This window comes from Taurulus bubalis (assembly GCF_910589615.1).
Source record: "Taurulus bubalis genome assembly, chromosome: 6".
Classification (NCBI taxonomy): Eukaryota; Metazoa; Chordata; class Actinopteri; order Perciformes; family Cottidae; genus Taurulus; species Taurulus bubalis.
In genome coordinates this window covers 19,211,471-19,234,293 of record NC_136594.1, presented here as the reverse complement: position 1 = coordinate 19,234,293, position 22,823 = coordinate 19,211,471, and the positions used below count along the sequence as shown (strand labels likewise).

General features: G+C 43.9%; 1 protein-coding gene across 1 annotated transcript in view; it reads right to left on the bottom strand.

The window, feature by feature from the left end:
* Window positions 1–1,280: 1,280 nt before the first annotated feature.
* crebbpa (CREB binding lysine acetyltransferase a) overlaps window positions 1,281–22,823 on the bottom strand; it is a gene marked incomplete at its 5' end in the record, with an annotated part of 45,229 nt that continues 23,686 nt past the window's right edge. The window contains 27 exons of the mRNA XM_079219096.1: window positions 1,281–4,823; window positions 5,114–5,395; window positions 5,628–5,789; window positions 6,087–6,260; window positions 6,583–6,748; window positions 6,904–7,017; window positions 7,116–7,262; window positions 8,151–8,301; window positions 8,717–8,784; window positions 8,878–8,955; window positions 9,590–9,646; window positions 10,129–10,209; window positions 10,993–11,081; window positions 11,469–11,708; window positions 11,895–12,013; window positions 12,574–12,745; window positions 13,663–13,842; window positions 14,135–14,455; window positions 14,768–14,980; window positions 15,654–15,775; window positions 16,169–16,231; window positions 16,781–16,952; window positions 17,075–17,192; window positions 17,309–17,446; window positions 17,635–17,731; window positions 18,314–18,562; window positions 21,116–21,229. Coding sequence (XP_079075222.1) covers window positions 2,541–4,823; window positions 5,114–5,395; window positions 5,628–5,789; window positions 6,087–6,260; window positions 6,583–6,748; window positions 6,904–7,017; window positions 7,116–7,262; window positions 8,151–8,301; window positions 8,717–8,784; window positions 8,878–8,955; window positions 9,590–9,646; window positions 10,129–10,209; window positions 10,993–11,081; window positions 11,469–11,708; window positions 11,895–12,013; window positions 12,574–12,745; window positions 13,663–13,842; window positions 14,135–14,455; window positions 14,768–14,980; window positions 15,654–15,775; window positions 16,169–16,231; window positions 16,781–16,952; window positions 17,075–17,192; window positions 17,309–17,446; window positions 17,635–17,731; window positions 18,314–18,562; window positions 21,116–21,229 — 6,170 coding nt within the window. The 3' untranslated portion in view covers window positions 1,281–2,540. The remainder of the gene's footprint in view (window positions 4,824–5,113; window positions 5,396–5,627; window positions 5,790–6,086; window positions 6,261–6,582; window positions 6,749–6,903; window positions 7,018–7,115; window positions 7,263–8,150; window positions 8,302–8,716; window positions 8,785–8,877; window positions 8,956–9,589; window positions 9,647–10,128; window positions 10,210–10,992; window positions 11,082–11,468; window positions 11,709–11,894; window positions 12,014–12,573; window positions 12,746–13,662; window positions 13,843–14,134; window positions 14,456–14,767; window positions 14,981–15,653; window positions 15,776–16,168; window positions 16,232–16,780; window positions 16,953–17,074; window positions 17,193–17,308; window positions 17,447–17,634; window positions 17,732–18,313; window positions 18,563–21,115; window positions 21,230–22,823) is intronic.

Sequence of the window (22,823 nt, the reverse complement as noted above, 5' to 3'; positions counted from 1 at the left end):
AGTGAGAGACATTGGTGGACAAAGTTGTGCTCCCTGACCGACACGGGTCCCTTTTGACAGTAGCGTCTTAAATCTGCTCATGTCATTAACATTAAGTAACCATGGCTGCTCGTTTACCGCACAAGGAAACAGCGGTGGACTCATTCAAGGCAAGAGCACATCCAGACAGTTATATTTGGGACAGTTGACAAAGCAGAGCTGTCGTTAGCTCGCTGCTCGAGCCCGCACGTTTCTCCTCACCCAGGTTTGATGAATCCGCTCCTCGGCTTTAGTTTCCAGCCTCATCGCTGTTCATTCATCGGTCTGCCGCGAAGAAAAGCGACTGACTTACTTTTAAAACACAAGCATGCGTTATAGACCCATTATATTGCTGATAAAACAAGCAAAACATAGAGCCGGTGGGGTTTGTTTACATTTTAAAAGCGCTCATACTCAACCGCTTCATGTTGAACTTCTGGTCACGTGACGGTGAACGAACGAATGCGTGCCTTCTACGTCACGCGACTGCAACGCATCGGTATAGACCTACGGAAGCGTTTGAAGCATTTACAATCGCCTTTAGACTTTAGCACCGTTTTTTGTTATCTTGACACTTTACCTCCAGCCAAACAACTAAATGTACATTTAAGCATAATTATGAGTGACTTGTTTGTGATTTCAAGCACCTGTCACTTATATACGTATATATTTACTCAAGACTAATTCAAATAAATCAATAAAACTACTTTTATAGAAAGCTCTTGCGCTTCTGGTCCACTTAAAAAAAACCTTGCAAAGCAGATGACTTGAATTCGAGGTTGGGACTGAATCGTGCATTGATTAAATAATTATAATTTGACATATTATCAGTGAATGCCTTCTCCTCAAATACAATTTCATTCAAAAGGCTCAACATAGTTATAATTTCAGTGTTTCCATTGGTACCAGAAATGATTTGTTCCAACTTTACTGGGTTTTCTACATGTAGTAATACTCCTTCACCTGATCATTCTTTCGTAATCTTTATCTGAAAAGTGAGCTCTAGCTGCGCCATCACGCCGACATTAAACTTAAAAACTCCTATAACTGTGATCATGCACTTTAATCTAAAATGTTGAAACACTTCAAACGTAGTATAGTAATCTCAAAATAAGTAGTTTCATTCGGAAAAAATGCTGTTTTAGGGCAAAAAGGTTTTCTGGCCACCATCACTATTTCTTAAACCCGGCAATAACGGCGACTGGAAAACCAAACACTACTGAGCTGAAACAAATGAACAAAGTAGTACACAAGAGCGATGCCTCGTTACGTAGACAACAGAGTACTGGAGTTCTTCTGCTGCACAGAGTTTATTTAACAATATGGTATAGAAGTAAGAAATGAGTCTTTTAACCGGTTTATACAGTGTTTTCATTTTTCTTCCTTATATTTATAGTATTTTGCTTAATAACTTGATTTACAAGAGGAGAAAAAGTAAATCCCCCGATGTCAAGTTTTTGTGAGGAATGAGGGTTGGTAACATTTAGTTTTCCTCAGGGTGAATCTCAAATAGGCCCTTCATCCATAGAAAGAATTTAGAGGATGAAGCGTCAGAGATGTGGCCGACAAACATCCGGGGATCATCCCACCTCAGCTTAGGAGGCTGGTCTCTTTCTCACACTCTTTACACTTTACAATATTTGTATGACAAAAAGTATGACAACATCTGTTTAATGTCAAAGCAACAATGTCCAAGACAGATTTTCCAAATTCCAGGTCACTGAGATGTGGGTTGCACTTCTTGTCGTCTGTTTGTGAAACCAGTCGGCGCTGTAGTTATTTTAGTGACTGAGTGTTTGTGTCATTGTCATCGTGTGCGCCTGTACACATGCCCGTGTATAAACAACTGCCACAGTCCATTTCCTATTTCAATACAACCGAGTGCTCTTCATACACACAAAGAGGAGGGGAGCGGTCCCTGAACGTCTTGGAGTAATGGTACAACACTAGATTACAATTGCCAGGAATGACAGCTTGAGAATAGAACAAAAACCTGGACCAATTCCCAGAAAAAGTTTTTTTTTTTTTTTTTTTTTACAGTTTCAACACAATGCTTTAAGTTTCTTTTCCAAAGGTACAAAATAAAAAGATATGAATAATATAATGCAATTGTACATTTTCTTTAAAAAAAGAAAAATAAACAAGAAAGGCATGTAACCATACCAAAAACAAACCAAAAATAAATTGAGTATTGAACACATTTGGTGTCAACCAAAAAATATATTCTTTGTGGTTTAAATTTCATTTAACAACCAACCCTTAGGAAACAATTAAATTCCCTCAAAGTGTTGACTTTTTTTCTTCTTTTTTTAGTTTATCCCCTCCCTTGACCAAATTCTTTTTTCTTTTTTACAACAGTTGAAACTTTTTACATGTCAGTACAAAAAAAAAAAACGTTCTCAATCTTAGAACAAACAAAGCCCTCTAACGGGATAAAGAGTCTGAGGGGAAACTAGGAGGAAGAGGGGAGGGAGGATGGGTCCCTGGGAGAGAGAGAGATTCTTTAGTTCGAAGCAGAAATGCTACAACCCCTCCACAAACTTCTCCAGAGTGTCCCCTGTAGCATCTCCCGCCATCCCCAAGTCACTGTTCAGTCCCACTCTGTTGGGCGTGTTAAGCTGCGGTAGCATGGCGCTTTGTTCTGGTGTCCCCAAGTGTCCCTGCTCCATGGACCCTGACAGTGGGCCCCCGAGTACCGGGTGGGGGGAACCCGGGTGTGGTGGGTGTGAATGCTGCGGCGAGGGCTGGTTCTGGACCTGCGGTGAGGGACTGGAATGTGGACGCTGCTGCTGGGGCTGCTGTTGCGAGGGCGGACAGGGGGACTGGACTGGTGCGGGGGAGCGGACCTGGTTGTTGAGGGCATTGGCTAGTGTGGGCTGGCCGGGTAGGTGGGCTCCACCCTGGGGCTGGCCAGCCAGCAGGTGGGTCTGGGGGCTCATGGGGCTGGGCTGGGCCGGGGAGCCCATCTGCTGCTTGAGGAGGGCCTGCTGCTGCTGCTGCTGCTGCTGGAGTATCCGTTGATGTATTAAGGTCTTGGTGGAGTCCATACCCATGCCGGTCTGGGCCATCTGAGCCATGGGTGGGAGCTGGCCCATAGGTACCCCAGCTGCTCCTGTACCTGCCTGCATGGCTAGCTGCTGCTGCTGCTGCTGCATACGAAGCTGGGAGTATGTAGCTGCTGTACCCTGCGCCTGAGCAGGGAACTGGCCTGGATGGCCCTGAGGCACCACTCCCTGTTGTTGTTGTTGTTGTTGTTGTTGTTGCTGCTGCTGCTGCTGCTGCTGTTGTTGTTGTTGCTGCTGCCTTAAGAGCTGCCGGCGGTACAGCTCCTGGATCTGGGGGTTGGTGTTGTGTGCTGCGTTTATTAGCTGCCCTTGAGGCCCTAATGCAGCCATGCCCTGTGCAGGAGGCTGCTGAGGCTGCTGTGGGGGCATCACCGGCCTCTGCACCGCCCCTCCTGGCATGGCCATGGCCTGCATTGTTGGCATGCCTGGTTGCTGTTGCTGACCTGCTTGCTGCGGCTGGTTGGCATGGTACTTGGCTGTTCGCTGTTTGATGAAAGCAGCCATTAGCTGAGGGTTTGATTTGAGGATGTTTAGGACTTGTTGTTGCTGCTGGGGCGAGCTGGGAGACTTGAGTGTGCGAAGAAGGTCCTGCAAGGCGTTGGGTGCAATAGCACCGGTTCTCTGGGGTGTTTGTGGCCGGACACCAGGCTGCTGTGGAATCAGCATCCTCTGGACTTGCTGAGCTTGCTGCCCTGGGACCATCAAGGCTCGCTGCATTGTCAAAGCCTGCTGTGGAGTCTGGCCCGGGACAAGGCCTGGTTGTTGAGTCTGAGCCTGCAATGGCCTTGCAGCTCCGGGCCACTGACCTGGAGGCAGGCCCGGTTGCATGACCTGTGGCCCCCTTGGCCCTGGCACCATCTGCATGGGTGACTGCATTGGTCCGGTCATACGTTGCTGTGGTTGCTGGGGGCTCATGGGTAAGCCGTTCATGTTGACCCGGTAGTTCTGCTGGTTCTGCTGGGCCTGTGCCATCATCTCGATGTGCCGTGCCATCTTGACTGCAGCAAGGGGAGGCTGCTGCTGTAGCTGCTGAGGTGGCTGGGGCGGCTGCGGGAGCGGGGACTGCTGTTGGTGTAGAGGGGAAGCCTGGGGGCCATGTTTGCCCTGGGACACTGGTGTTTGAGGCTGGCCATTGTTGGGAAAAGAAGGGGACATGACGCCTACTGCGTTGGGGGTCTGCGGCTGGTTGCAGAGTGGCTGTTGGGGTGGCTGAGGAGTGTTTGGCTGGGCATGGGACGTGGGAGTGCTGGGAGCAGCTGTGGCCGGTGGGGACGGTAGTGGCATGGTTCTGCCTTGCATGGTAGCCATTCTTCTCCTCATCAGCTGGGCCTGCTGGAGCCTGTGCTGCAGCTGTTGCTGGCGTAGCTTGTGCTTGATGTTCAGGCAGAACGGGACAGGACACTTGTTCTCCTGACAGTGCTTTGCGTGGTAACAGCATAAAGCGATAAGTTGCTTGCATACAGGGCAGCCACCGTTGGTTTTGCGCTTGCAGCCCTTCGTGTGCTGCACCACTCGCTTCATCTTCTGGCAGGACGGCAGAGAGCAGTTGGCGTTGCGACACTGACAAGCGTGGACCAGGGACTGGATGCAGCGTTGGATACTTAAGCGCCGGCTCTCCTGTGGGCTCTTGGAGGCCTCTCCACTCTGGCCGTTGCTGTCGTCGTCCAGGCCAAGGCCCCATTTCACCATCTGGTGTTCGTGACCCCTCACGTTGTAACAATTAATGCACAGATCAAAGTCCTGCAGAAAAGGGCAGACGGGAACACAGTAATTAACACAAGCTTAACTAAGTCTCAAACAGTTTTGTCAAGAGTTTCACAAATGTACTCATGCGTTTAAGAATATCCGTATTTTAAGTAGTATATAAATATCATTCCGGATTTACCCTCGTTTGTCTAGTCTGTCAACACCGTCAGATTTCAGATTATTATTTGTATATTGTGTATACAGTTTCATGCACAGGACACGGAAGTAATTCCTGAGTAAAAAAAAAACATCAGAGCATACCAACAGTCGTAGTAGGAACTCACCTCGCACACAGTGCAGTGCCAGCGTGTCTCTACATGGTGCTTGCACTCGTTGCAAGTGTAGACAAAGCGGTCCTGTCCCTGGTTGTGCAACTCAACTAGCATGCACATGGTGCTCCACTTGCACCTCCTGAGGGAGCTGAACTCCCAGTGTTTGTCCCTGGCAAGAGTCAGGAAGGCATCACGGCCATCCATCAGGTCACAAGAGAGCATGGGGTCAGGGTCAGTGATGGGCGGCAGGGTGTTAGCCATGGGAGCAGAGTGGAGGTGGATCACAAAGAACACCTTCATCAAACAGAGAAAGACACACAGAAATCTGAGTTAGAGAAGCACAAGCAAAACTGAAATGCTATTAAAAGATTTACGCTTTAAATCACTACGTCTAGACTGGAAGTATTGTTAAGTTAAACAGTAAGGACATAAACTATTGCCAATTATTCATTGTCTAATGTTTAGAAAATGCCTGTTTATCATCAAAACAGCTTAATTAAAAAATAAATAAAAAAAACATAAAAACCTCTTTGTGTTTCTCCAAGGAGCTGTAAAGCTTCTGGGACAGATCATTGGCTACATTCGGCATCCCAGGTTTCTTCTTATTGGCTCGGCTGACGCTGCTCTTATTTTTACTGGTCTTCTTGTTGTTCTTTTTTTTTGCGTTTTTGCTGTCGCTTGGCGTACCCTGCAGGAAATATACAATCATGAATATTAAAGAAAACAGCTTATTACATGTTCACACATTTTATCTACATTGACATAATTTCTCCAGCTGCTCCAAGATAGGACTCATTACGGTATGATTTTATTTATCTTCATCATAACAAGTGTTACATTGTGTGGTTTCCTTAAATCAACTTCTCATTATCAGATTTGCTGAAAACAATATTCCAAGGTTTAAGAAGGAGTTGTTTATGAAAACCAGTTGAGTTGTAAATTCGGGCTTTGATAGAACCGGATCAAACTATGACAATGTTCGCACCTCAGGGGTTTCCGAAGCAGCTGTGTTGTTCTCCTCCTCCTTCTTCCTCTCCTCCTCCTCCTGCTCCAGCTCCTTGATGCTCTCCTCCAGCACGTTGGGCCAGAAGTCGCCTTCAAAGTACGGCAGCTCATTAGCGCTGGTCAGACGGTCCTCTGTCGCCTGTTTGCAGATGTCCTGAGAGGAAGATTAAAAGAACATTGACAATTCAAGTAATTCAAGATTTATTTTATTTGTCTTCAGTAATCCAATAGGCTGAGCATTTACATACATATTTTGTTTGCCAAAATAGCAAATGTGTTTAACTGTTCACACAGAAAGCTCCCAGTAAATGTGATCAGGAACGCAAGTAAATAAAGTAACGGATAACACATGTCTCCCTTCACAAATAAATCCAAGGTTTGCATGCACACGTAAATGTGTCCTTTGTTCTAAATATTACAAGCCCATTCAGACGTCAGCTTGCTCAAGTATTTCAAACTACGTTTTTCCTCCGTACCTTGAAGTCATGCAGAATCCTCTCTGCATAGGCCTTGTCCAGCATCTTCCTGTACCACTCTTGCAGCCTCTTAGGCTTGGGGATCTTCTGGTCAGAAGGATGACAGTGGAAAATGTAGTCGTCTCCTTCACTGGGTGGACACGCCCAGATGTGACCCTGGGTATACCTGCGGGCATACACAGACCAATAATAAGCCTTCCATAAAATAATACGCATTCCTTCAAATTAAATCACGGCATAAAGTTCACTCCAGAGACTCTTCCTCATGATGTTTTTCTTTTAACTGGTTAGGCGGAAAGGAAGCATTTCAGCAAGGCTTACCCGAGTTTCTTGACATATTCTAGATAGCCGATGAGGATCTCGTGGTACACAGCTGTTCGTAGATTCCGAGGTCTGAAGAAGTGAATACTGTCAAGGTATGATATGTAGACCCGTCTGCAGAAGTAGAGAGAGGGAACATGGGACATTTCACTCATAAAAAAGGGCCCGTCCTTTATTGCCATGTGCTACACACAATATTTGGCTATACAGACCTAGTGTTGGGGAAGGAGCACTCCGAGCCATACTCCTGCACGTGCATGCCAAAGAAGCACACATCCACGCCGTCAATCTCCTCAAAGGCGAAAAGTGCTTTGGTTCTGTAGGGAAAGGTCTCGGGCATTTCACCCGTGTCCACAAACCTGTGGTAATGAAGACAAATCAAGTATTACAATATGTGAACAACAAAATGTCATCTCTAGTTAGATGGTGAAACTAGAGCATTTTGTAATATTCTGTCTTGGGTTATCGCCAGCTAAAACATCATGATGTGTACTCCTGAACGCAACACAATCGATACAAAGGTGCCGACTGTGTAAAGCTGTAGATATATGATGTTTCTGTTGTAAAGGTACGTTGCCACAAAAACATCTTAAAATCTGTATAATACACTACATAAACGTTATACAGTTTCAGGCATTGTTTTATTTTGACTATAAAGCCTCCTAGAAGGCCGCCCGAGCAGTTACCTTCTGTGTCGCTGCTTTGAGCGACACACAAGAGCATAATGGCACAATTAAAGTGAAATGACCTCGAGTCAATAAAAAAGAAAGCAGCCTTGAATCAGTCAACCTGAAGATAACAGGTTCTCGGACGAGGGCCTCCTCCCTGCGAGGATGGTACGAGCAGACTTTGATCGTGTGTGAGGATCAAACGGTGAACAACCCTCTGAAGTACTCAGAAAGGGTGTGCATGCCGTCTTGTCAAACAATCAGGTTCCACAATCAGTACAACCGCTTTACAGAGGGCATTCAGCTTTGCATAGCAGAGAAAATAAAAATACGCTCCGGACAAATACTGTAACAGTGGATCAACAAATCAGAGGGCGAGACAGGTCTTTTGGCATCCCTCTTGACTCCTCAGTTGTTTATATATTTGACAAAGGCACGTTTAGTTGCAAAACATTGATCTAGTCATAAAAGTATAAAGATTTATTTATTTATTTATTCATTTATTAAAATGCTTAAACACACCAAAGCATACATTACATACACCCAGTTATCCTGTCTTCCTGTTAGTGATGCTCTCACCTGGCTTTCATGCCTGGTTTCACTTCCACCATTTTCTCAGAGCTCGCCACCACTCGCACAAACACCTCTCCGGCCTCTGGGTGGTTCTGTCTCTTCAAGTATTTATTCACACGGTCCTCTATGTACATTCCCAACCGTGTCGACTGCAGCCCTACAGTGTACAAACATACAGGATCAATCTATGAAAAACGGCAACACTTTTAACCAGGATAGAAGAAAAAGCAGAAGATACACATTGGATACCTAAACAACGACTGCAGTAGCCTTCATTTTAATAAAACACAAGAACAGATTTATGCGAGACTACGAGAACTCAAATTGCTTAGCACCATATGCCATAAAGGTCAGTATTGTTCTTCAGGGCTACAAACACCAAAGAAAAATACCAGAGAGACCACAAGGCTAAGATTAAAAAAAATAAAAAGGCTGCAACTGCAGAAAAGCCAGAGACACATATGCAGCCCATGTGCAGGTGGTTTATATTGTCTTGTGTCTTCAGTGCTTGTAAGACAAAACTGCAATGATCTGTTGACATTTCAAACACATATGGAGAGATTTGAACTAACTTTTTGCAGAGAACTTGTTTTCCTTTCGCGTTTTTGCACTCTTCTTTAAACAATTCTCACAGATGAATCTGGAAAGAGAGAGTAGATTTGTTACAATTAACATTAATAAAATGTGCAAACATATTAGGCAAATCTACTAAAAGTTAGAGTTGACGTCTCACCCAGATGGCCAAATGACCTCGTAGTGTAAGACGCATATCTGGTGCATCTTCCGTCCACAATCTTTACATTCAACAAACCTAAAGAAAAGCAAGCATACATTCAGATAAAACTAAAAAAATCTAATAAAAAGTTCACAGATCTCCTTCCAAGGTGAATACAACATTCCACACTACCTGAATCCCCCGTTACTTCTACATGTGCACTGACAAAGACGACGGATGCACGGTTTCTTTTTGTTTGTCTTGTTATTTAATGCATATTTCAATTCTCAAAACTGTCCGAATCATGACCGTGAGGGCCATCATTTATATCACTGATGATATCTTAACTGCTGACACAGCAAGCAACCAATGCCAGTGTGCCTTAGTGAGAGGACATCTTATTCAACATAAAGTCACAATGACAGTGTGAACAATGAGAACAGCCTGCGTTCTTCTGATGGGAAAAACTCATTGGTCAGACAGAGTTTTGACACGAAGCAGCTGTCGCTGCCAAGTCGCCCCGAGGCCTCACTGAAATCTAAGTGACTGATCTGAGGGCTCCAGAGATAAAATGTGCAGATTGTTCACCAAGAGCACAAACACAAAGCCAGATGTGAAAGATGTAGGATGTGATCAGGAACATGCAAGTGGGAAAAACTAACTTCTAAATAAAAAGAACAGAAAGAACATGACATGAGCTCCTTCTCACTGAGGGTTTGCGTTTACTTACGGTTCAGAGTCGAGCACATCGTTCTTCTTCCGTTCAAACTGGTCTTTTGATATCATCCTGGAGTGTCAGAGACAAGAAGGGAAAAAGTCAGAGGAGAGGGAGTGAGAATAACAAGATGCATAGAAAAACTATTTCTATCTTCAGTCCTATGCTCTTCACGTTTCTCATTGCTGGCAGAGTCTGTGTGGGGGCAACACTTCAATAAGACTCCCATGAATACCATGTAAGCAACATGTTAAAAAATAAACAGGGAGATGCTTCTCACAGCTGGAGACAGTTTTAATCGAAACTATAGTTTTCTATAATAATAATAAACATAATAATAAAAAAGGCAAGACTTGAGTACGAGCGGCATAGTTGCCGGTTTGAAGCCGAGCTGTTAAGTCAGACCTGAACGGGTTGAGTGAGAGGGACGTTTCTTTTTGCTATTCAAAAATAACTTGACGAGGGGAAGTCTCCCCTCAAAATATGTTTCTAAACCGACACAACTGCAACTTTTCTTTTTATAGTAGGGGGCTATCACTAGCCAGTTTACTCACGTCTGTGGCTGTGCAGGATCATCTCCCAAAGTCACACTCTCCCCCTGGATCTCATTGAAGCACTTTTCACAGAAATGATACCTGCAAAATTACACATTTAAAATTCAGCACATTCCACACTCACTTAGTATTCGGCTACTTGTGTGTTCAATACAATTCTGCAAAAAATAACGCTCGTCTTTTATGTTTTATAGCAGAGAGCGGGAAACCCCTAAGCTCCCATTGAGAGTGTAAATGGATTGTGCTGCAGGAGCCCCATGTTGTCTGCCAGGCTTTGCTGTATCACGACTGCTCTGCATTAAAGTGGCCAGTTTACGTGTGAAAAACGGGCTGCAGTAACTCTGTTTATGCAGCAGGGGGTGCAAGGTATTGTGGTGCAAGCAGTCATCTGCTGGATATCAACTAAGAGGAAAAGGCACTGATGGGCAAGTTATATTTTCTTCAGTCAGTCCCACCATAGACGCTGAGCAATCAACGCACTGCTTTTTTGCTCTGTGCCTGACACTCTTTGGGGTTTAAAGTCTGCAGTGCGTTTCCCTGTATGTGCAACACTGGCACCTGGCAGTTAATAAATGTTGCTGTGAGGAAAAACATTTTGTGGTCCCATGCCGTGCCAGGACCTGGAGGCAGAGCCATTAAAGCCGAAGCTGTCACTACAGAGGAACAGATCCCAGGCTGCAGGCAGTGGCTAATACGGTTAAAATTGCTGCACTTATTGCCCATGAAAACACTTAATGAACAACTGTATATGCATATAAAAATGACCCAGTGAGATTACAATTCCAACAGATTTTATTTTATAACCAATGCATATTTAGGTTTAACAGCAGAGAAACACATGTATGCATACACAGACACATGTACCTGTTCTGGTAGCTGTAGTATGTGCCTCCAGTAGGTATGGTGCAGAGCTGCTTGCCATAGCAACAGAGGGTTTGAGGGGAGAACTCGTACTGCAAGTAACAAACAAGATGAAAAAGGTGGTGAAAAAACAAACAAGCTTTATTCATTCCATAAATCGTTTTCATTAAGATTAGAAAATAAAGTTTAATATTTTGTTTAGCTTCTAAATTTGCCTCATCTTTAGTGCTGGGCAATGTGGACAAAGCACAAAGATATTCACAATGGCACGGTGAAAAGTAAAACTCTGACTCATCCTTCTGAGTCAAGACGTTTCACCAAACAAAAAGAGAAGTAGTAAACATTGGAATTTTAGTAATTAGGCAGCAATGGAACAAAAATCCCTTTTTTTTTTTTTTTTACACAGCCATTTATGGCCAACAGACAAAAACATATCCCTACTTCCTTTATTGCATCTTTAACAGCCCCATTCATCTCACCTTCCTCCCACAGCAGTATCCCAGGCCCTGCATGACAGGGTCGATCTCTGACTCAAACACCTCGGCCAGCTTGGAGCAGAACTTGTAGACACGGGATGTCTTGCGGTTGTAGAGCCAGGCGTTGTTGAACATCACCCAGACATCCTCAACGTATTGCCAGGGCTCTTGGTATTGGCCTGTGTCAAGCTTACGCTTTATTGTGGACAGGTCTATTGGGTTCTTAACAATGTCAAAGTAGTCCTGCAGTGAGAAGAACAAATTAAACGTTCCGGTTGGGATCAATAGAACAAAAATAGTGCAGCTGAATTACGGGCATCCATCAAAACTGTACAACATTTAACAACCTCCCATGGGCAACACCTTCATCATGTCAAAGGTTTTGTTTGAAGTAACAACATTAGGTGGCAAGTGCATGTGTGTACGTACAGGGATACCCAGAAGCATGGGGTCTACTGGCTGTCTGAAGGGCAGCGACTCGGGGTCCTGCCTGTAGAGAGACTCCAGAGTCGGCATCAGAGCCTGGCGCAACTCCTCGGGCTTAAAGACTGAAAAATGAACACGGAACGTGTTAGTAATCCCAAAACGTTAGGGGGAAAGCAGAGTATAGTGGGCAGGAAAACTGTGGGGGGCACACACACACACACACAATCAAAAACACAGAGGGTACTGCTAAATTTCTTTTCTATGCTGGAACTTCACAAAGACAACGGACACTCTGAACTCTACCGAGTACAACTATTACCCATTAGCAAACAACAGCAGCATTAGGCCTAGCTGTATTTTGTCATCTGTATTACATCACCTATTTCTAATTATCAAACACTCCAACAACGGGAACAAACAGACACATCAATAACATTATAATTTGTTGGGTTTATTCTACCAGCAGGTGCACAGCCTGTTTGTTATTTGTGTAAAATGAAGCCAGGCTCAAAGAAGACTTACAAGAGTCTGGACATTGTTCAGAGTCAGTGCCAAACTCATAATAAGTCATGACCGTCTCCCAGTTGGCACAGAGGGGATGTATTAACATTACTGGCAATGACGGAAACCCTCTCCGCTTACTGAGTGGCTGATTTTATTTATTTGTTGGCATCAGACTCACTTTTCCTTCGTGACTGAGAGGGGGATGAAGAGGCTGTGCCGTTGGCTCCACCCTCTTCCTCTTCTTTGGGTTCTGTCTTCATTTCTGTTTTTTTCTCCTCCACCTCCATTGGCTCCGGTTTTTCCTCTGGCTCCTCCTTCTTGACCATCGTTGAAGCAGAGTCTTCCTCAGTCTATAGACAAAAAGGAAAATGACGCATTGAATCAGAGTCATGTTTTAAAACTAAACACAACAAAATGCCTGATGACTGCATTCGTCGCTCATATTCAAAACTTTCATGATCATCCCATGAAATTGTCCATCTTGATAATCTAAATACTAACGCTAAAGGAGTGAAATGATACACATATCACGGAGGTGTAAGTCTATTTTGAAAGCGGCGTCAATGCCACAAAATGCTTTCAATTAGGCAACATTTTGAACAAAGTTGAATCTTCAACTTTTGAACAAGGCGAACATTTGACTATTTGAATACATTTTGTGGCTTGAAATCAGTGTGCCGGTTTTAAACTTTTCTTGAAATTAAGCATGCACCGATGCAACTTTATTTTCTCTCGATACAGATTTCAGTACCTGAACTCAGGGCATCTGCCGTTACGTACGATCCAATAACTGTGTTCTCCTTTTCCCAAGTATAACATTTTAATAACTCACTGGGTGGGCCTCGTGGCAAAATAATTTATGCCAAGTAAACTGAGGCCAGCAGCATGCCAACTACAACTGGCACACGAGTCACGGGCCCACTGTGACTGAATGCAACTGATAAATATAGAACTTTAGAAAGACATTGACAAAGACATTATTTAACGTGGATCGATCACGCCATGCGTGATAGGTCTGTATCTATCGGGGACGATACCGATCTGATCTTTCTTTTTCTCACCAGAACAAAAACTGGTTAATGGATGAACAAATGTATAGATGGATCATGCAAATCTATGCCGGCTACGTAAAGCTATATTTAAACGGTATTTTAAGAGGGAAGGATGAATCGTTGGACAGAGTGCACAAATGAGTTTACAGCAGTATAAATCAACGAATGGATAGATGAATAAGTTGATGATGTTATTTAAACACGATTCAACCCACCTCCATCTTGGGCTCAGTTTTGCCGCCAGCGGTCTTAAACTCTTGTTTGTCATGGTGTGCATCTGTTTTGACCTCCTGGACAGGCAGCTCTGCTTTGACATGCTGTGAGTGCAGGTCGGCACCGGCAGCTGAGGCCGGCGTGGGCACCCGGTTTTCCAGACTGGCCCCTGGTTGAGACAGCTAAAACGGGAGGGAGGGATAGAGATTGAGATCGAGAAGAGCCATATGAGGTATTGGCAACAGCGCAGTTGCTTTTTTTGCATGCAGGGCTGAAACCACAACACAGATGAGCACCTCCATATTGGTTTCATTGCTCCCTTGTTGAAAGATGTTAACATTCCCATTGTGATGGATGCTACAAGCAGTGATGAAGATGCAGTTATCAGACAGAAAGGTGGATGGGACGGGTTGGTGCATGACAGTCAGAAGGATGGGAGTTTGCAGGGGAGGGCATGCTGAGGGTCTGTCTCACCGGCGTGGTAGGGGGCTGAGGTGGGGGCTGCGTCTGTGCTGCTGCAGGGAGTTCCACCTGGGGTTGGGGCTGGGTGGGACGGGGTGGGGTGGCAACGTGGGCAGGGCCAGGGAGGGTGGGCATGGGGGTGGGGGTGGAGCTGCGGCTAGAGGGCTGGGGGTGTGGCAGGTTAGTGACCCCCCCAGCCGTGGAGGCGGAGGAGGCAGCAGGAGGAGGCGTGGTGTGCAAGGGGGTTTGGGAGGAGACTAGCTGAGGGCCCAGCAAGGGGGCAAGTGCATTCATGGGGAGGTTAGCGCTCTGTTGTTGTTGTTGTTGTTGCTGCTGGAGAGAAGGACACAGAAAAGTGGCAGGCGGACATACGCACACACACAAGATTAGCAGACAAACAAACAGTCATAAGGTCAACCCGACAGACACAACACCACCGACAGTTTGAGGTTTAGTGAGCACCTTGTGATTGGCATGAGGACAATTTAAGAGCAATTAGTGCGTAGTATGATTGGCGATGATAGTTTGAGTTTCAGTCCACTGGAATTAGCAACACTAAAAAGGATAGCATTACTGAAAACAGCCAAACCAATCCGTTATCTGACTTTGTTCACTACAGCTCCACACCCCTTGCCATGGTCTCACCTGGGTGACGGCAGCTTGTGCAGGTGGCTGGCCTATGCCAGGCCCCACGGTGACATTCATGGCCCCCGTTGCAGCGACTGTAGTTGATCCTGGAGGGAACTGGGTCTGAGCCAGAAACTGTCCCTGGCTGGCCGTCTGTCCTACCATGTTAGCACCAACATGTCCGGCTATCAGGCCCTGGGCCTGGGGCATCCTGGAGGGAGACATGCCCATCTATAAAAGGCAGGAAAAGATGGTGTTAGTAGGAGGACAGCGACAGGAAAGCACCAAACCAGATGCAACAGAGATCTATCACATTACTGGCATTCCAGCCCCATAATTATAACGTACAATGACATTCTTCCATCTACAATAAATGTTTGTGTGTGTGTTTGTAACTAGACTCTCCCTTTAAAAGTCTTCTAAATGTCTATAGTGCTGAAGCAATTCCGAGAGTAATTGTTTTAGTTATATTTTGTTTTTAATATAAAAACAGGCTAGTGCTTTCTTGTGCCTTATTTTATTTCTAATTTAGGGTTGTCCAGAAAATCCAGACTGATGTCGTTTTATTTCATATACCAAATATTTACACATTTAATAGATTCAAATATTACATTAGTAATTAGTATTTGCTTTTAATGATAAGTACATGATTGATGAACGATTAAGGAAATATGTAGCTCATCACAGTGGCTTCAGAAAGTATTCAGACACGTTCACACTTTGTGTTGTCCATCTTACATTCAACATCTCCCGACCAGTCGACTACATTTTTAATCAGCCTGGGGTAGCGTGTGCAGACAGAGCGTGGATTTCCCAGCAACTGTGTGTTAGCTCATGTTACTTAGTGTGTGTGTGTGTGTGTGTGTGTGTGTGTGTGATTAGCGTGCCCCTCTGCCTTCTTTACCGCTGGGACGGAGCTCATGTTCATTTGCTGTGGGTGGTTCATGGGTGAGGCAGCGCGGACTCCCATCGTTGTCTGGGATATTTGGGCATTGGGAAGAGCCATGTGGTTGAACTGGTTAATTCCTGTACGGAAGAGGGGACCAAAATGTTAAGCAATGGACAAACAGAACTCAACAAGGAGTGCAGAAGCACAATACAGTCAAAGATAGTGGTGACTGTTTATACATGAATAAATAAAAACATGCATAAGATTTCAATTATTTTTGTTATGTAGTACGCATGATGCACAACCTAGGTGCAACAGATGGCATCTTTTAACACAACAAAAACATATGTCTTGATTGCCTTTCATGGCATCTTCAGTGATTGTGTTCTGCTTCCCTTTTCCTTATTTAGACTCCCTGATAATGTGGCCTAGTGTTTATCCCCTTATCATAATCATCTTTACTGCTCCTCTTCATCTTCCACATCTTTGTTTTCTTTGTATCTCAATTGAAAAATACTATGTGCAAATACCTTGTGACACCTGCATGCGATTAATGATCTGATTTGGCATGTTGGGCAGAGGAACAGGTCCATCTACAAAGACAGAAAAGAAAAACATTGAAACAAAAAACGGCTTGAGAAACAGCATAACCGGCTGTAATGAAAAAAGTAATCTCATCAACATTTCCACTGGTTTCCCATAGAAGGGTTCAATATTCAACAGTTTACAATAAAAAAAGAAAAAAAATCAAACATGATAAATGGCTAGAAATTGTCTGGAAAAACCTATGCATAATCGAAAGATAAAATACCCAGATGGGAATAATCCTTCGTCGGTGAATAAAGTATCTGACAAATCAAGAAACCGTATCACAATGATGTGCAACATTTCACACAGTGGCATAAACACAGACATTTAACGGGTAGACTATAGCAAGACCTCTTCAGGTTATCTGTATCAGAATGACCCAACCATAGCGGGGAAATATGTCAACTTGACTAGCTTTTGCAGCTGGTCAATAATGGAAACAAACTGTGTAAAATATCAGGGATATCAAGGACACAAACGGTTGTCCAAGGTTTCTAAAAAAGTGTTGAGTTTAAAATAAAGTTAAGTTAAATTCTTGTAAACACTGTACTCACTCTGTGGCCTTGGGCCAAAGGCACTGGGCTGGGGAAGGCCGGGCTGCTGGGTCCCCTGGGTGGTCAAAGGTGCCTGGTTGATGATTTGCTTCTGTAGCCTTGAGCGCCTCTTCTCCTCCAGTTCCTTTTGGATTTTATAGATTTTCTCAGCCAGGAAGTGATAGTACTCATCCTGAGGGGAGAAAAGGAGAAAGTGGAAGGAGTTGATAAAGTTGACAAAAACAAACACTGTGGATTTTGTGGACATAAGGTGAGCAAGTTATTTCCGAGTTGACATAGTTTCAGAAAACCTACCCGGCTGTTAGCGGACTCGTACATGTCCCCCTCAACTTTTCTGGCGTAGGCCACCAAGTTCTCCATTCGTCTGTCCTTCAAAGCTGCCGGGTCAGGGGTTGGGAATATGGCTTGTACTCTGCCACAGAAGTACAGGATGAATATCTCATTTCTACTGCTGTACTTAAACATCTGGGTTAGAAAGAACAGTCCAGAGACAGTGACAAACAATCTCCAGCAGGGCTATGCACTTACAGTTTGTGTACGAGGTGATTGCGCAGGTCCTGAGTGACGTGCTCATGCCACGTTTTCCTAGTCCCTGTGGCAGAGATGGGTGCTGCAGTGGGCAGGTTGCCTATTGAGCCAACAGCTGACCCGTCTGACAGAAGCTGACTGGAGGACAAACAGGATGATAGAAGTTACAGCTTATATTTCTGCATTTTAAATTATTTTTTTTCTGGCAACTGCACTCATAATTGCATCAGAACCTGTGCATTTAACGGAGCTACTTAAAGTTTCTTGCAATTAAAAAAAAACTTTTAGGAACACCAAATGCAATGTAGTTATTGGCTGGGACTGACTTAGTGTTGAGTGTGTTGGGGAGGGAGTCTGTGTGCAGGTTCGTCTGTTCTGAAGTGGTCACGGCCAGTGTCGCACCTCCAAGAGCCATCTGGTTACCTGTAATACAGAACAAAAATAAATTAAATCGAGCTCAGCATAATACGCCATTTCTACAACTAAAGTGTACTATGTAACTAGGCAACAAAAACATACATAGAATATCTTATCTGGATATTGTCAAATTAGTTTACATACATTTGACACATTTTTTACCCTTGAGGTTGGCTATGCAGTGTAGGATGCAACTAACAACTCATTCATTGTCAATGTATCTGTCAATTATTTTCCTAAATTATCGATTGGTTGTTTGGTCTTTAAAATGTCGACAACCAAAGATATTCTGTTTGCCTTCACTACTGAGAGGAGAGAGCAAAAAATAAATACATTTAGGAAGCTTGTGTAAGAGAACTTTGACTTTTTTTTCTTAAAAAAACAAATTACTCAACCCGATCGATTTAAAATATTTGCAAATAATTGAACACTTAACTAATCAATGAATATTTGCAACTCTAGTACTAAGCATTAAAGTTGATCAATACATGTATATATTTTTTGAAAGGATCCAATATTGTAAGGCTTCTAAAAGTACGTATAGAAAATATAGGGTTTTATATAACAAAAATATATGTTTGGTTTTACCAAGTGCATTGATGGATCTTATCTGCGGAAGCTGGGCCTGTGCGCCTGCCGTCTGTCCTGGGCCTCCCAGAGACCCCCGGGCCAGCCCAGTGGCCTGGCTGCTGTAGGGCAGCCCAAGTGCCTCGTAGGCTCTCTGCATGGAGCTGGGGTCTATGGGGGTTGAGGTATTGATGGTGGTTGCACTGGGCTGGCCCACACCAACTGATGACATGGGGTTCTGGAGGCCCGCATTGGGGGAGCTCAGCATGGCTGGGGAGAGAGACAGAGCAGTCAGGCCAAACACTTAAATACAATCATATTGAATGTACTGTCAGCTATTTGAAATGTTGAACATCTTGCTCGCTCTACTGCTGCACCAGCTAAAAGAACACAAGCAAAATGCAAATGTTGAGGCTGTGTGCCAAACCCAATAAATATGAGAAGAATCTGCTTTGGTGAAACCACAGCAAAAAGACTTTGCAAAGACCTCGTAGCAAACACACATGCATACTGACTTTGACCTCTGGCGAGATGAAGTCACATGGCAAACTGATACAGCGAGAACATAATGTAAGGCTAAACGAATGAAAATGCAGCGAACTGAATAAATGCGTAAATCCCTTCAGGGGACAGAGCATTAGCATATTTTTATGGGTTCAGGCTTTGGTTGGGCTAAAGAATCGCTTAAGTTTGTAAAAAGACAAAAATTGGAGGAAGCAGCATAAAAAAATACTGCATTGTGTTTGTGTTGGCAGCAGAAACACAAGCCTCTGCATCATGTTCTTTAACATGCAAGCCAAACAGGGACAGACCAACCCTGGAATGCTTTAAGTGATGAAAGATGCTGAGCAGAGTGGTGACGTAAAGAATAAAACACAAAACCGAGAAGGAACAAAAAATAAGGGCGAAAATGTAGAAGAGACTAGTGCAAGTAATCCAGAAAAGAATGCAAAAGATGGTTTGACACAAAAGAACAGTCTGTGAATCTGTGACAACAGTAAAAAAAAACTGAAAAGACAGAAAAACAGTTTTAGTACGAGGCAGAGTGTCAAATTCGGCTCTGCTCTAGAGGGGGGGAGTAGCAGTGAACAGCCCAACAGCCAATGGCTAAGCAAGACACCTCGAGCACACGCTCTCCGTTTCCTCCCTCCCTCCATCACACTCCTATCCCTCTTGTGTATCGGATTACAAGCCCAGCAGGACCATGCTCTTACTCACTGAGTGCTTTGAGGAAATGTGGGAGAGCGATGAATTGCCTCAATAGTAAAATATACAAATATTCTACACACAAACGCAGAGATGGAACAGCCGACCAAAACCGTCACGTTTTCCGCCGATGGGCTGATCACCGGTTGTGGCCAATCAGTGTCAAATTTTGCCGGTCACATTTGCACACATGTGCAGCAGGATAGTTTTACATTGGCACACAATACAATAACGTCACAGCCGCACGAACGCAACTATATACAGTTATATTGTAATTAATATTGAACACGCTGCTCAGAGTAATTACGTCCGGCTCACCCGCTGAAAGCGTCAGGTCAGACAGCTAAATTAACCGAGGATGAAGAGACTTGCATTTTGATGTGTTCAAGCACTATTTAATACAGATTTGTATTGAAATGTAATTGTCACACTATCATATCATGATGTGTTCAAATATAACCTTGTAAAAAATAAAAAATGTGTCTTGAGTAGGGTTGGGTACCGAGAACCGGTGCCATACTGGCACCGGTTCCAACACGTCCGGTACCTACCGGACCGAAAAGCAACTCAGATTTCGGTGCTTTCTTCTGGTGCCTGAGCCGATTTAAATACTTTTTTTTAACACTACTCTGTAAAGTTGCACGGGAGATAGATACTAAAAAGGTAGCCCGGTGCCCGCACGTTAAAAACAATTATTAAAATAGCGCGGATCAGAGCACACTCGCTGCTCTGCTCTCTGTCTGCCTGCATGCAGAGCGGGGCTCGAGGGGGCGGGGCTTCCAGCGCTCACACACACAGCGCGCGCACACAGAGATCGCTGGAGACATGAGCACGAGCTTTTGAACGTCCGTCCTCGGCTTTCTGGAACAAATCTCTCCAGTTGATATTAATGATGACGTGCAGTCCAGTAAAGCAGCAGTTTGTAGAATCCAACAGTTTGAGTTCTGTTGCACACGGTCCAATCAGGCCAACTGATGCTTGTGTCTGTTCTTTTTTTTTTAAATAAATAAATAAAATATATATATATATATATATATATATATATATATATAGTTTAAAGTTAAAAGGTATGAAGCTGTAGTTTGAAGTCAAGTGTTTAGTATGTACTTATTTATATCTATAGTATACTTTAAACAGTTCATAATATTGTTCAATTTGAAGAAAAAAAAATGCCTTGGCAATAAAAAAGTATCGGTTCAGGCACCGTTTAGGCACCGGTATCGTTTTAAAAGTATCGGTTTAGCACCGGTATCGGAAAAAACCCAAATGATACCCATCCCTAGTCTTGAGCCTTGCTGTCAATCCTAGTTGGAAAGAAAATGAATCGGCCAAGAACAACACAATCGGTGCATCTTTGGCTGATTTCAGGAAAGCCACAAGCAGGTGTCCTTTCTAAGGACGTCACTACGGACCACTAGAGCTCAATATACCAGCATAGTTTGGAGATAAAGACAGAGGCCTTTGTCAGACAAACACAGAGCTGGCCATGTCTAGATGTCCTGCTTGTTCAGCACAGTCAAGGGAAGTAATTCAGCCTTGCGTTTGGCATCTGTGGCGTGTTGAGCGACTTGACAATGGTCAAGCGACAGCGGGCTCCAGCCTGCTTCTTGTACTTACGTTGCTGGGTGCGCTTGTCGCTGGCGTTCTTCAGCGGCAGGCAGACGGGGCAGTCGTGTCGTGTGCAATTTTTCCAGTGGGAGATGATCTGTCTGGACGACGCACAGTGAGCCACTGCACAGGAAAAGAGACGGGAAGATGGAGATTCCAGGGTTTAGCATTTGAATGCTGACAGTTTGCTACCAAATGCTCATTGCTCTTGAAATCAGGAATGTCACAGTCATCTTGGAAATGTTAATGAGACTATAGCAGTTTTCCAACAGTTTAAAGAAACAAAGTGTGCCCACATGCAATCCCAAGATTAGTGAAGAAAGTGTTTTAAATAGTACGATTTTGGCAAAAATGCATGTATTTGGGAAGTACCGAGTATGCGACTGGAAAAGCGAGAGTTGGATTAGCCTATACTGCACGAGTTTAACAGATTTCTCATATGATTTTACTCCCATTTTTGGATTCTCCAATTATTGTGGAGGCATGCAAGAAAAACTAAGTTTGTTGAGTAAACAAATTGTCATTTTTGTCTCAAGTCTCCTGGGAAACTGAGTTTGTTTTTTCTGAACCAAGCAGAAAACTAGTATTTGTGTTGTGGTTGTGATGTGGTTTTCATGTAACCAAACATGTGTATTTAGCTCAAAAGTAGTAATAAAAAAAACATTGGACAAAATGTGTAGATAGTGAGACAGATGGCCAGTGAGAGCTAACAAGAGAAAGCTCACTGCACTAGTCCCACTCTTGGAAGGCCACTGATTTGGCCCAGTGGAAAATTAACTACAGCGTATTCCTGATGCGTGACTGAACAAACTGAGGCGCTTCATGTTAGCTGTGGTTAGGCTTGTGTGCTAGCAGCTTAATCTGATAAGAAATCACCAGCAGGCTAAAATTTGCCTTGCTAGCTGCCTGGCATGCAAAAATATGATTTAGAATTACCAAAACAATTACTGCCCAGCTCCAAGCTCCAGGAATTATGCACAAATAAACAATAACAAATGTAGTATTGCGTAAGATGGTCAATACTACTGGCGAAGACTAAAACATAGCAGGGCTATCATGCTGGTGGCTTTTTGTAGGTTACGTGTGCAGTAATGTACACACAAAAAATAGCTTGGATGCAGCACGCAAATGAACCACCCGACATCAGATAAATCTTAGAGATGAAAACTGTTTGGGAACAAAATCTCTCTCTACAGTTATTTCAGTGGCAGAGAGAAGCAGATATCCTGAGCAAGAGGAAATGAGCTGGCATGCAGGAAACAGAGACATAGACTCCTTCACACTTAAATTCTTGGCCTCCGAGTACGTTTGGCATGAAATTTAACTGAAGCATTCAAGTGCAAGGCCACAGCAAGACATTAAAACAAATATAAACGAGTCGCTTGAGGGAACCTTTTGATTACAGCAATGCTGGTGCTGACGAGGGACGGTGGACCAACAGCAGACAGAAACAAGAAAATAGTGGAGGGAGAAACATCAAACATGCAAGTGTGCAGGTAGGAGGCGAGTGTTGTTTTGAATGAATGGACATGTCCATGTCTGCATTAGGCAGATGTATGAGCAACAAGGAGTAAAGGGAAACATTTTCATGGTAATGAAGGAAAAATGTAAATCGCCATTAACCCCGTCGGTCCTTGAAATATTAGAATATTCCATGTGCATTACACTTCGTCATTTAGTTATCGAGTTTTGATCTTAACAATCTCACCAGCCAATG